The following is a 15,197-nucleotide window of genomic DNA, read 5'->3' on the forward strand; positions in this document are numbered from 1 at the left end:
AATTTGTATGATATTATATATGTATCTATATTTGGGTGAATAATCACTTTATGATCATATTTAATTTGGTATTTTTATTGACAATTCGAGAATTAGAATCCTTTAAAATTTAGAAATTTGAAAAGCCAACGGAATGACATTAACCAATAGTTGATGTACATAGATAATTATCTTAAAGTCTTTAAAATGACTGATTGGGATAAGCTCACAACCATTAAACATACCGTTGCCTACTTTCAGGGGTACAGTTCAACCACAAGAAATGTTAAATTCTAGATTAGGCAAAAGGAATTATCGACATTCTTTTTGGCAAAAATTAATCACATATATATTTGAAGTGAAGCAATTATATGGTGAGAATTCTTAGGACTCAAAAATATTAAAATTTTCATACGATTTCTAACCATTTCAAAGAGAATACTTAAAGGTTTGTTTTCCGATTAAGCTCAGTGCTTAAATGGTCTTAAATATTGGAAGGAAACCAACAAAAAGAGGAAAATCATTTAAGTTTAATAAATGTGGACTTCGCAATACATATATTGGTAATTAAGAATATTTTAATTTAGATGAAGGAAGTGTTTCATAATACGGATTTACGTAGTCTGGGAGGGTGAAAAGGGCCATCTCTTCTAGCCACGATTGGCGACATTAAAAAGTTTGTGACTTTAAAAAAAATGCAAATTATGGCAAATCGCTTTTGAATTGTATTTATCTCTTTTTATATCATCTCAATCTTTCACTCGTTGCAGAGGACGGACGTGTTTTTTTTGCGCTTATCAATTTTTATTTTTTACTCGCGATTAATTACTTTTACAAATTTAAATTAAATTAAATTCATTATCGGTTTAATTAATAAAAATTTCAACATCCGAATTTTATTTTCATTTCGCGAATTCTTGCTGTCGCTTTTGTTTAAATTTAAATAAAATCAAAACTTACAACAATACTTGCATTAGCGGTGTTGTTGTTTTGCTTATTTCTTTTGCCTTTTGTCTTTACCGTTTTAACTAACTCTCGCGCTCTTGCGTACAAATTGTTGTTGCATGTGTTCAATTTGACGCGCTCTCCCGCTCTTTCCTATTCTTGATTGATTTGCGCTCTCGTCTTTTGCCTACCCGCGACTCTGTGATACGTGTTTTTGTTTTTGTGCTTTCATCTCTTTTTATTCTTTAGTTGTGAAGGCTTACTCTGCACATTAACCCTTGTGTCAGAACTGGTCAGTATATTCTTTACACAGAATTTTTACCTTTAGAATTTTTATTTTTTGTATTTCCTTTTTTAATTAAATTAAACTTTTTGATAAAATGGTTGTCTGTTCAAAAAATAATTGCATAGTTGCCACTAATGCGGTTGACTCCCATGATTATATTCTGTGTTGGTTGTGTGACAATGCGGTTCACGTTAAGTGTGCAGGTTACACAGGCAGAATCAAGGAGTCTATTGCTAAAGGTGGTGGCTTAAAATATGGATGTGATGCTTGCCGAGAGGTCGAGAATGAGATGCGCTCTTTCATGAGGCGGACTAGAGATAGTTTTGACACTTTAAGGGCAGGTTTTAATAAACTCCAAGCGGAGTTTACTGCGGTGGAGACTCAGTTCAGAAGTTTATCGCTTATGAATGAGTCTCCGAAACGTAAAAAGGACCAGTCCTTGGGGTGTTTCTGCATCTGTAGACCCGCCAGCGTCTCTTATCGTCCCCGACCGGTCTCATGCACCGTCCACTCCTAATGTACAGCAATTGATTTCGTTTAAGAGCCCGGTTGTGAATGCTATTAGTAAGGAATTACCGGTATCACCTGGGAATGATCTCTTAAAAACGATGCCTATTGTAGTGTCCGATGTGTCCGGGCAATTACCCATTCCAATGGAAATTGCCGATAGTTCTAAAAGTATCGAGGGCCCCGTAAACAAGTCGACTGCTGCAGTGGGTAACTTGTCCAACGTTACTGCTGCGGCTGACGCTTCGGGACCGCGGCCTCTCGTTGGCATACCACCAAAGAAACATATATTTGTTTCTAGGCTAGACCCTGTTGTCACATCTGATGATGTAATAGCCTATATTCGGAAGAAAGTTAACGTCTCGAATATTGCGGTGGAGAAGTTTAAATTTTCTTATTCTCGGGACATTTCGTCTTTTAAAATTAGTGTTTCTGCCAATATCTTCGACACTATATGTCGAGAAGATTTTTGGCCAAAGCATATAATAGTTAAGGAATATACTGTGAAAAAGAAAAATCGGAAACCGATTCGCTTGCCAACAACAACAACTAATACTAATCCTGTCACATCAGCATCTGCTGGTGTGTCAAAAAACTAGCTTCGTCCCTTAACCTGGGTTACCAGAATGTTAGAGGGCTGAGATCTAAACTTTCTAATCTCTTTGTAGATAGTCTTTCTTTTGAACATAACATTCTAGCTTTTACAGAGACGTGGCTAAAACCTGATATTGCTGATGCATCGGTTTTTTCCACAAACTTTTCTATATTCAGACGTGACCGGATTTCTCGTATAGGTGGTGGCGTTCTGATAGCTGTTGATGCTGCTTTATCATCTGAAATGATTCAATTTTCTAGTACCCAGGAGATTGAGTTTGTCGGTGTTAAAGTAAATTTTAAATCTTTTAATGCTTTCATTACTTGTTCCTATATTCCACCATTGTCAGACATGGCGGTATATTTAAATCATTTAGAGGCAATTCAGTTTGTCTCCTCTTTAGTTTCCAGTCAAGACTTGCTCATAGTTGTAGGTGATTTTAATTTACCCGCTTTAGCATGGTCACTAACAGATGAATCTACCACGTTGCTGCCCTCTTTGTCACATGACTTTATTGATGGCCTTCTAGGCTTATCTTTATCCCAAGTCAATCCCGTCTTAAATTCTAATAGAAAATCGTTAGATCTTATTTTTGTATTGGATTCTTCTTATTGTGAGGTTTCTAGGATCGAACCTTTTGTTCTTCCAGAAGACAAATTTCATCCTACATTAAATTTAAAAATTGATTTGCCCTTGCTTTCACCATTACTTGGTTCAAATGAGTTACCTCTAACTAGGTGCTTTCGTAAGACTGACTTTGCCAGCCTTAATGAAAACATTGCTACTACTGATTGGTCTTATCTGTACAATTGTAGAGATATGAACTCAGCTGTTCGTTTTTTCTATGATACTCTGAATTCACTCTTTGATATTTGTGTGCCTCTTGGTAGGCTGGAGCGGCTTAACAAACCTCCCTGGTTCTCTCGTGAGTTATCCAATTTGAAAAATGTGAAGACACGATATTATAAGAAGTTTCAAAAAACACGTCGTTCATCAGATTATGCTCTGTATACAGTCGCTCGTTCAAAATTCATGATGCTTAATACACAATGCTATAAGAATTATCTTCAGCGGTGTAAGCTTCAGTTTTCTTCCGACCCTAAACAATTTTATAACTTTGTTAATTCTAAACGTAAGACCTCTGTGCACCCATCTTTTTTGTCTTTTCAAAATAAAAAAGCAAGCACTGATCAGGCAATTGCCGATATGTTTGCGAGTTTTTTTCAAAACAACTTATTCCTCAACGGAATATCGAGCAAGTCCGTATCCTTATCATTTAAAAAAGGCTAATTGCATTTTCAATCCAGTCATTGATGAAAGTTCTATTCTTAGCGAACTTAAATTAGTTAAACCTGTTTATTCTCCGGGGCCAGATGGTCTTCCTGGATGCGTACTCAGGTTCTGTGCAAACGCATTATGTAAACCCATTTTAAAATTGTTTCTATTGTCTGTCGAATCTTCCTCTTTTCCATCTATTTGGAAGGAGTCGTATATCATTCCTCTGCATAAAAATGGCAAAAAGTCCGAAGCCTCTAACTATAGGGGTATCTCAAAATTGTCCGCTATTCCGAAAGCTTTTGAGAAAATTATAACTTCTCAATTGCAACATTTTTGCAGTTCTATTATTTCACCATCCCAACATGGGTTTGTGAAACGTAGATCTACAACCACTAACCTTTTAGAATTTACATCAGTAATTATCAAGGGGTTTAAAAATGGTAAACAAACTGATGTAATATATACTGACTTTAGCAAAGCCTTTGATTCCGTTAATCATACCCTATTACTTTCTAAGCTGAGCGACATTGGGTTTCCACCCCTTTTCCTTTCTTGGGTTCGTGAATATTTAACAAATAGAAAACAGAAGGTACTTTTTAAGTCTTCTTTTTCCGCTTCCATTCCTGTGACTTCTGGTGTACCTCAAGGTAGTCATCTTGGCCCTCTGCTCTTCACACTATTCATTAACGATCTTCCATCAGTCATTGTTCATTCGCGTGTGCTTATGTATGCTGACGATGTCAAGCTTTGTCTTACTCATAAAGATACAGATTCATTTAGTCGGCTACAAGCTGATCTTAAAAACTTTCAATCCTGGTGCCAGTTTAATCTACTAAATCTTAACACTACCAAATGTAAGGTAATGACTTTTTTCCGTAACTCTCCTCAACTGGTCACTTATTTTCTAAACAATAGCCCTCTGGAACGTCTAAATAATATGAATGATTTGGGCGTACTTATGGACCATAAGTTAAATTTTAACACCCATATTTCCACCACGGTCGCAAAGGCCATGAGTGTCCTGGGTTTCATTAAAAGATGGTCAAAAGAATTTGATGACCCCTATACAACTAAAGTTCTTTTCACTTCGCTTGTCCGTCCTATTTTAGAGTATGGATCTTGCATTTGGTCACCTCAATATGAGTCGCACCAGATTAGACTTGAATCCGTTCAAAAGCAGTTCTTGTTATTTGCTCTTCGTGGCTTAAGCTGGGATCGCAATGTCAATTTGCCTTCGTATTCTAGTAGACTTCTCTTGATTAACCTTCCATCCCTAACTAACCGTAGAATTATGCTTGGTGTCATTTTTATGCACAAGCTCCTAATTGGTGATATCGACTCGCCTGAGTTATTAGCTCAGGTGAATCTGTCGGTACCATGTAGACGGAGTAGACATCCTTTGATACCTTTATCCCTTAGTCGTTGTTCTTCTAACTATGCTATGCATGAACCTTTTAGGGTCCTCTGCTCTGATTACAACCTTCTATTCCCTGTAATCGGCTCAGAGTTTTCTATTAATATGCTTAAAACATCTATCCTATCCCATTTAGTTAATAGATAGCTGTAGTATTATTTGTTTGTCTGTTTTTTCTATTGTGTACTTGTCCACGCGATTCGTGCCGTGCGTTATACGGCTGCACCCCTCGGTCGGTCGGGTGGGAGGTGGTGCTTGGGCTCGCGCGTAACAGGCTATGTCCTGGTGTCGTAGGGGCCACTTGAACGTACTGCGCATAGTATCGTCAACGTCCGCTATATATTAACAGTTGATAAATGAATATGAATAAACAGAGGCTAAGCAGGTTGTCTATTCAAAATCTATAAATTTCTCGAGTTACCTAGCCTATGATCAGCAGATTAGGACTCTAGGATTTAAAGGCTTTATTACTGCATTTAGGCTAAAACTGCTTCTAGATAAACACAACTTCAATTGGATTAAGAAATATATGATTTGTTTATATAGCTGCAGTATTTATTCATCATTCATTCATTTATTTCATTCATTCATTCATGTATTTACCATATTTTTTTACTTCCTTTTAAAATTGATAAATAAAATTGCTAATAAAAACGAATAACAAGATTCCTAATCATATAATAATATGAATTAAGCTATCCATTCGTTACACTATATACGTACATATATACATATTTGAAAATTGCCGACCCAAATTACAATTGGGGTGTCTATTGTTATGTTAAAATGATTAACTCTTAGGTTTGAGTTCAACATCTTTATGACCACCTGGCAAATGCTTAAACTACTTTGAAAATCTGGCACGCGATCGAATTACACGAAAACCAAAAGATTTTTGTGTTCTGATTTAAAAGTTTCGTGTTAAATTTAACAATCATAGATTGCTTCATTTATTTCTATGTACACTTATTTGAAAGAATAGTCAAAATCTGTGATATTTTTGTAAAAATTTTGCAATTAATGAAGCTAAAAAGAAACGCAAAAGTGATTGCCGATATTGACAACTTTAGAAACCTAAGACATCTTAAAATTTAGGTTGCCTATTTACCTTAGTTTTGGCTATAGTTCTTTTAATTAAAAACACAGATTCAATTCAATTATTAGGGGTAAGTTTTTAATCCAGTTTAGGCTTTATTTAGAAGGTCCTTTTAGGTTTATTTGTAGAGCTTAAACTTCTTACTGTTTATATTTCCAATATATCGATGGTGATGACAATGTGTCCTAGTGCTCGTTTCATTGGTCTCTAAGGGCTGTTTGAAATAATAGTTTCTGATAGCTCGGCAAACTTTTTTTTTTCTGGTTTTCTGTGCAATCAGAAAACTTTTAAATACAACTCGTCCTAAAGTGTCTTTGCTTTAAGAAAACATTTTGGCCTGCTTAGCTGTATTACATTTCTTTTTACCCCTTTATATGTACATATATGTATATATGTAGGTACATATAGCTAGTGGCTATGTGATTGAGTCTTGTGGGGGCAGCTGCCAATTTGGCTAAATGTATATATTCATTGAAACTGAAAATTTCTGCTTTAATGAAAGGTTAAATGATTTGAGGGCTTTTTTTCTATATGTATAACAAAAAAGTATATTATTATTATTATTAGTATTTACCATACACAGAAACTGTGTAAAAATTAGTTATTGTTATTGGCTCTTGAGTTGGCTTAAAGCGTCATTTGGATTACTTAAATTGTGGTAAATCATCAAAACTTTAGTTAAATTATGTATATTAACTAACTACTTACACTTATATGTACATATATGTTTATAATAAACCTTTATACATAAAGATACATTCATACATACATATAAGTATAAATGTACATAAAAAGCGTGTATGTACCTAGTAAATATGTATTGGGGTAAGATTATATTGTACTTATGTATGTGTATGTATGAGTGTGTGTGTGTGTGTGTATATACGAATATTTCGAATAGAACCCGAAGCGCAAGCGGTAGGCACGTACCACTGGCAATATTTTTGTGGCCAACCGTCCAATGCCTGAATTTTCCCAGTAGCACACGTAACAACCCCGAGGGCAGCAGCGAGTAGCAGCAGCATGAGGAGCAGAGCAGCAGCATGGTTACGACGCTGCCAACCCTCAGTTTTCCGAAATAATAATACCAACCCCTGTTTTTCGGTTGTATTCAGTCAGAGTCAGCCTCAGCTTCAGCTTCGTTTTTGGCTATCTATGTATTTGTGTCTATCTCCCTGTGTATGTACACACGCCTACATACATACACATCTACACATAGGTTCGCATGTGTGTGTTCGTGTGCGTGTGTGTGCCTTTACATCTATACACACGGAGGCTGTGCTGCCGACGCGATGCCGCAGCCTCTGGGTTCGGTTCGGCCCATTGTCTAGTAGCCAGCTTATGGGGCGTGGTTTCCGAAAATATAAATGGCTGTAGTTGTTGCTGCTCCATGCGCCTCGTTTCCAACTACCAACTCAGGTTCAGATACACACACACACAAACACACATACGCTGCAGTGGTATTGGTAGCTGCTGCTGCTAAAGATACAGATACAAAGCTACAGATATAACTGCTGCTGCTGCTGCTGTTACTCTCTTTTGGTCAACTCTGGTTCTCTTTGACTGTTTAACTGGGCTCTCTTTGGAATCTGCCAACTGTGCGGTAACTGTTTACCTGGTTCTCTCTCTCTTCAGCATCCATGAAACTTTGCTCTTCCTTTGGCTTTAAGAGATGGGGGGGCGCCCCAAAACATGCCTTTTGGGAGTGACGGTAAAGCAAGCCAAATCTCTTGTGGTGCTGCTTGCATGTAGTTGTAATCCCTCACACACACACACACACACACACACACATACATATGAATGCATATACATGGAAGGCACATACAAGCGCTATGTATGTATGTATGCTTGTATGAATGGTTATGGTTTGCATGTATAGAAACGGGGGGGCGTCTGTGTATGTTGGTCTGTGTGTGTGCCTATCTGTGTGTGTGTGTGTGTTTGTGTGAAAAACAGCAGCATCGACAGCAGCAGCAACAGCAGCAGGCAGCATCGCGTACATCCCCCGAAGGTTTTTACGTCCAACCAGAAAATTTCGTTTCAGTCGAGAACTACCGTCGTCTGTGGCTGCAAAGGCAGAATTTTGTTTGCGGGTCTTTCGTTTTAATTGACAGAATTCTTTGCTGTATTGTTCGATATTTAAAACGACCGATTACGATCGCGCGCAACTACAAATACGTTTGTATATTGCAACTACATATATTGGGTTTTTTTTTTTCGTTTGCTTTAAATAATTAAATCAAGAATTAATTACAACAACAACAGGAACAACAAAACCAACCAACCAACCAATCAACCAACAATAAAAACCAATCAACCAATCAAATCTATTACTACAACAACAACAACAACATCTATTACTACTATTAATACTTACTACTACTCGTACTACCTAATCACCCACCAGTTCTACTCTAAAACACTTGCTACACGCACTTGCTGAAGTTGCCTGTCAAAATATTTCGAATATATATACATTCAATACTCAATATATATTCAATATTCAATCAAATGTAAAACAACAACAAATACAACAAAACACAAATTTGAACATCAAGAAAACAACACTCAAAGTTGCCTTACCAAGTGCCAATCAAATCAAAACAAAAAAAAGGAAAACAAAAATTATACAAAACAAAAATAAAAGAAAGGAAAATCAATTCTAATTCAATATCTATTTAGTGTGTTTGTTGTGTACCTGTTTTTGCCTGTCTTACACTTATCCAGCCCGGTCAGAGTGTGTGTGCGTGTGTGTGTGTCTAGGTGTGTGTGTGTGTGCACGCATTTCACCTTTATATTAACTAACTAAATCTAAACCTAAACTAAATACGAAACGCAGCGCGCCCAATGACTAAGCCCCTATGAATTCTACATAATTCTAATTAACCTTTTGGACTAAGAACTAAAAACATACAGCAACAACATCAACAACAACAACAACAAAAGCAACAATGCATATTTTACATCGCACCAACGATCATCAGTTTGAGGATCAGAAATTTATGATGGTAAGATTAAGACCGCCAAAAAAAAAAAAATAAAAAGTCAACGCAAAATCTTAAAACAAATAATCAACTATGTATATACATATATTATCTCGGATATCGTTTGTTTTGCTGCTTATTTTATATCCTTTTTTTTACTTTTTTTTGAATTTAATTTTTTTCTGGTCTTTGTGTTAAACAATTGTGAACTGTGCGTGTGTGCGAAATGGCATATTCCATGCCAATTACCTGTCAGCCAAAAAAATTAACGTATCCAACGCTGCACAAAAAAAAAAAAAAAGGAGGAACTTCTAAAAAATCAGATATTGAACCATCCCGCACCATCGACCAAGTGATCGACCAACCGATCGACCGATCAAATGCAACTCTGTGATTTCTGATTGACACAAAAATATCTTGAAGCGGTCTTCTGGCACGCAAGCACTTAGGGAAATTGCCTGTCCTTAACTAAGTGAACATTACCTGCGTTCATCACAGATTGATTACCATACCCAATACCAATACCAATACCAATACGAGTCAGTCCATCCATCCATCCAACCAGCCATTCAGCCAGTCTCTTCTACTGCCCGAGTTAATGATCAATTTAAATAAAATACACATAAGACATAGCAACAAACACCAAAATGGGTTACTTAAAGACAAGACCTCCTTCAATCAGTTGAAATTTGGGCGTCTATCAAATTGTATATCAGTTTAAAGCCAGGCTTATAACTTTAGTTCCTTCTTCTTCTGTTGTTTTTTTTTGTGAAGGGACCAATTTCAAAAACAATCTTCTTTCTCCTAATGTCAATTTCAACTTGAGATGGAACATATTTTTAGTCAATAAGAGAAATCTAACGATCGGATTGTGAAATTTAGTTAGTTTTGCATTGGAATTCAAGGATATCTTTAAACCTCACTACTAGTAACATTCGATAAAGTCCTACATAAGGGGGCTTTACCTTTTTCTAATGGTTTTTGGTCTTAGCAAAACCTTTAAGGCTCCTCCCCTTCTATTATAGGCTTAAAACTTTGAAGAAAAGCTCGCTAGCTTAAGGATTAAACCAGACATAAAACTATTCATTAGACTAATTAAATGTATTAATGTTTTCTTACGGAATATAAGACTTAGTATTTGGTCCTGATCAAAAGATTGCTTGATATTAAGAGGATTACAATGATAACCAGGAGAGAACTCTGTTGATCACTTCCATCTGGAATAGATAGAATAGACCTGGTCAGGAGAATCAATATACTCATGATATAAACTAACGATCGACTCCATTACTTGTCTAGTAGCTCAAACAGGGATCTTCCTCAATTGTGAAATGCTTTTTGGGATTTATTTCGTATGTGACACATTTATTGGCCCAGTTAGTTAAAATCATGTCCGATTAACACTTGCCCATCAAAAACAAATGTATCTACGATAGTTATAGACGGCATTGAACTTTTTGATTTTCATGTGAACCCTTTAAAAACAAAAAAGGATCTTTATTGATCGTCCCTCTATCCTCTATCCCTAAATATTCCATTAGTAGTGGGGGGAATGCTGACAATGCGTGGGTATGCGAGCTCCCCCATTCAATTAGCAAAATTATATGGTGTTTCAAGTCTTCCAAGAACTTTGTTTGATCCCCGATCAAAAAATAGGGCAATTTACGGGGCAAGGGCCAAAGATCAAAACAAAAACACAACTAAGAGGCAGAGCAGAAGTCATCGCCCACAAAAATCATCATCATGCATGGTCGTTCACCATTGAAATGGGTATGTCCAGTTTTCACTGTCCAGTGTGTTGCTATTGTTGTTGTTATTTTGGTGGTGGCGGTGGTGCTGGTGGTGGCATTAGCTTTGGAACTTGAATACCTGGTCTAAATCAGGTAAAAGCCACTAAGACATTTGCGTGATGCGTTGCCAAAATAATTTATGAGATTGAAGCGCAACGCAGCGCCAATTTGCGTGCGAAGCTGGCATTTTCGACCAACAAAAAGAGAAAAAAAAAGCCGAGAAAAAAAAAGAATTCCATACTGTCTTGCCAGAAAAATTCCCACCGCACAGTTTGCATTGGCAGTTGGCAAAAACCACTAAACATACAATACATGTGTATATGCATTTCTAGAGACACAGAGAAAGAGACAGAGAGAGAGAGGGCGAACGCCTTATGAATTTGTCTTAATTATATAGTCTGGCTGCGGCTGCCCCGTAATGCCTGTGACGACAGAGAGACAACAGCAAGGATATATATAATACGATCTAGTTTCATGGTGTCTATCAATCAGATTGTTTGCATACATGTGAGATGCAATGTGCATAGTTGTCATCAATCATCCGAAAAAAAAACAGACAATGATCCTTTAGATGAATCATCGGTGAAATGCAAAACGGTTTTACCTCTTAGTGTGGGCACTAAACTTTGGTTTATAGCCTCTTGGAGAGTAAATTAAATTCTGTGTGTTACTTTCGAGTTAACTAAAGCAGAAAAAGATTCATCGGCCTTTTCTTTAATAATCGCGTCCTCTTTGATAGTTATTTAAATGTGGTATTCATATAAGGAAATGGAAATGAAATGATTTCGTGTTCTTCACTTATTACAACGTATGCAAAAATCTTAATAATATCCAAAGGATACGATGGATGCATTCATTTAGATTTGTGCCCGGTACACACAAACAAAAACAAAAAAAGGAGAAAAAGTGCAGCATGGCATTCAAATTGATTTCATTTGCAAAGAGGAAATTAAAAAGTCCAAACAAAAACTAAATTGAAATGCAAGATAAATGTAAATGCTCATAACACGGCCACAATCTGGCCAGGCGACGGCAAGTGTCGGCCGCTCGGTCGGTCGGTGTTGGAGCCCAAAAACTCCCCAGACGATCTTTTGAACGGCGTGTGTTAGGCTCGTGGCAAAGCGCAGCACAAGGTACAAGGCAATCGGAAGAACCAAGCACCCAAGCACCCAGCACCCAAGCACTGAGATGGCAACCGGACTTTCAGACTGCAATTCGTTCGTGGTTAAGTGTGGGGCACGGGCATGAATTTGGTGGATGGGGCATGGGCTTGGGCTTGGGCTTTAGCTTGGATGGCTGTGGAATGGGGCTGGTGCTCTTTTGGCTTGATATCGATGGTTGAGTTCCCTGCCGCCTCGACCGTACAGTTGACTGAGTCGTTTGGGATTCTTCTATTCGTCATAAGTACATACAACACATATGTATGTTGGCTAGTTCAACCTAAACTTGGGCGCATTCCCTTCTACAGACGAGAGACAGAAAGAGATACAGAGATCGAGACAGAGACAGAGAGAAAGAGAGCTGGGCATGGACAAACCAGGCTCATGTTGATTACATTTATGAATGAGTTTTACTACTTCATTAAAGGGCGGTTGTATGGCTGTGTGTGTGTTTGCTCCATCGTCATCGTAAGCTCCGTCATGATGATTGTGTGGGTTCAAGAGGCGAAAAAGGGAAGCCTTGCTTCTTTTTTTTTTTGTATGAAAAGAGAAGCGCGAGCGCGTGCGTAGCCATAGCCAGTATATCCAGTATCTCTTGAGTATAGCAGGATCGTAATAAACAAAAATCGATTATCGTTCTCCGAGCATTTCCATTGTTGTTATGTATATTATATTTGGAGTTTGGACGCTTCATCTTGAATTCGTTTAATTTATAGCCCATCCGGCATATCCAGCTGCAGCACCGGACGTCCAGCAAATAAGAAATGCAGATTCTGAATCAGATTCACACCGACACCGACCGGCAATGGCACCGGCTACGGCATCGGCTCTGGTTGATGAAGATGGTCATGATGTGATGCCTCCCAGCCGACCTCCTTGTCTTTCCTACTTCATCCTTTTAACTTTTTTTTTTGTTTTCACTTCCTCACCGGTGTTTCACTTTATTTATTTGAATTAAATTTTAATTTACATTTTTTTTTTAAGTTTAATTTCCCCTCAAACACACACACACACATACACACACACAGATACATATCTCAACACCATATTAATTTCGAATCCTCTTGCATAATCGGCCACAGTTGTCTTCATTTGTAATGCAATTAAAAGCATCCTGAGACGACGATCAAATAAAATATTATAAAATGCCTGACCGCCTGCCTGCCCCTGCCCTTCTGTGGCAGGGCTTGTTCTCTCCTCCCAAGTATTATATTTATTTATATGTATATTTGTGTGTGTGCGTATATGTTGGCTAATTGGAGACCCTCAGCCTTCAATTTTGGCGCTGCTCTCTCCCCTCCAAAATGTGCAGTGAGAGAGAAAGAAAGAAAAAAGGTAAAAACATTTTCAGTTAAGTGGAATGATTTGAAGCAGTAATTTTGAAAATAATGGCAGTAGCGACGATCGGTGGTGATTTTTGCCCAAACACACAGCTACTGTTTAACCATTCAAAATTTCTTACGTCATTGGCAAGGAATGTGGACGTGAGATGTTAGTAGCAAGCCCCCTCCCTCTACCTCTCCCTCTCCCTCTGCGCTCTTGCATTTAGTTAGTTAGTTACTTACTTACTCACTGACTTAGGTTCTTCACCCAATGAGGTCTCTGTAAAATTTATGAATATTTTAACACTTTTATTCTATTCGATTTGTAATGTAATTTACTTTCAAAAAATTCATTTATGCCAGAGAATCGAACTTTCCAATTTCTTAACTTAAGTAAAACTCAACTCATAACCAATAGCTCTGACCTAAATCAAATGGCAAATCCTTATACATATGTAGCCATTCTCTCATTCATCATTCCATCTCAACTTTGAAGACCAAAAAGTGCATTGCTAAATGGCAGCCAGGAAAAGGGTGTAGAGTGTTGATGACTTATGATTTATTTACGACTTATCACCAAGTTAAGAGAACAAATATATTTTTCTTTTATATATTCGCTGATGCCAAACGAAATTTATAGTTTAGTTAGTCTTCAGCATCCTTAAACCGATTAAAATGTTGTGATTTTTTAACAAAGCCATAATGCAATGATGAACTCCTCCTACTTAGCAAAAAGCCAGCTATATCGTCCTTTCCTTTCGTTTGCTCCTTAGTGTTAGTGTTGAAACTGCAGCTTAATGTTTTCGTGGGACCCATAGATATTTATAGTGTTGCCTAGTTCCTCACCTAAGTACGCGACGACTTAAATGTGAACATGAAGTAGTCCGTCGGTTCTGTGCACTTATTCTATAGTTTATTTATGTGAATCATAGAAAAGGAGTCATCGCTGACATTATGTATATATATTTGCCATATAGAAAAGTCTTTTCCAAACAAAATTTTAACAAATCTAATCGATTGAGAGTAGAGTTTTAGCTTTTATCAAGCGACTCTATTAGTTTTGCTTAAAATTCCGTTTACATTCTCATCTTGTACAGTCAAAATCAAAACTAAGATCAGAGTTCAATAATTCTTAAAGGTCCTACTCAAATTTTTGCAACAGATCTAATCAATTAAGTTTAGTTTGATTGCTTTAAGGGATTTCAACAATTTTGCTAACAATTTTGAACTTCAACTTATCCTCAAAATAAATATTAATAGTTTAACCATTGAGCCAAAAATTCTATAATGTGAACTATAAAATTTTATTCACAACTCTCAGCAAGATAAAACTGATTGGCACAGGTGCTTGGAACTTTCAAAGCAGTCAGCGACGAGGAAAACTGGGCCAGTTCAATTACCTCCTGCACTTACACCCTATAACCAAATGATAGAGGTCTAGTCAAGTTATTTTTATGTAGAGGGGGGAGGGATCGACAGACATACAATTTCTCCTTTTGACCAATCAGAAACCAAATACTCTGAAATCCAAAGCATACGCCCACTCTCAGTCTTAGTACTTTGACCACCAAGTTTTTGCTTTCACCAAATTAAAATTAATATTGATAAACAAAGTTCAATCAATGCAGATTGAAAAAAATGAAAATGTAAAAAAAGTGACAAGATTTAGAAAGATTATTCTGAGAAAACTGTCCTTTTTAGAAACTTTTTCATTTCATTTTTATAATGCTTGATCGGTAGATTTCAGGGGTTATAGCAAATATTAGGGAGTTAGGTCTTGAAACTTTGACTAAAGCTAAACATCCATCAACAATCATTTATTGCCCAAAAGAACCATTAAA

The 15,197-nt window shown here is 37.0% G+C and overlaps 1 protein-coding gene across 3 annotated transcripts in view; it reads left to right on the forward strand.

Annotated features, from left to right (window-relative positions):
• TfAP-2 (transcription factor AP-2) overlaps positions 1–15,197 on the forward strand; it is a 47,677-nt gene that overhangs the window by 19,928 nt on the left and 12,552 nt on the right. Inside the window, exon 1 of one of the 3 annotated variants that reach the window (XM_068286344.1) lies at positions 8,159–9,108. The exons of 1 other annotated variant lie outside the window; for it this stretch is intronic. In XM_068286344.1, the coding sequence (XP_068142445.1) occupies positions 9,052–9,108 (57 nt within the window). In that variant the 5' untranslated portion in view covers positions 8,159–9,051. Of the gene's footprint in view, positions 1–8,158; positions 9,109–15,197 lie in introns of those variants that run through there. One more of the 3 variants, XM_068286345.1, reaches the window with a different exon arrangement.

This window comes from Drosophila tropicalis, unplaced genomic scaffold (genome assembly GCF_018151085.1).
Source record: "Drosophila tropicalis isolate 14030-0801.00 unplaced genomic scaffold, ASM1815108v1 contig_443, whole genome shotgun sequence".
Lineage (NCBI taxonomy): Eukaryota > Metazoa > Arthropoda > Insecta > Diptera > Drosophilidae > Drosophila > Drosophila tropicalis.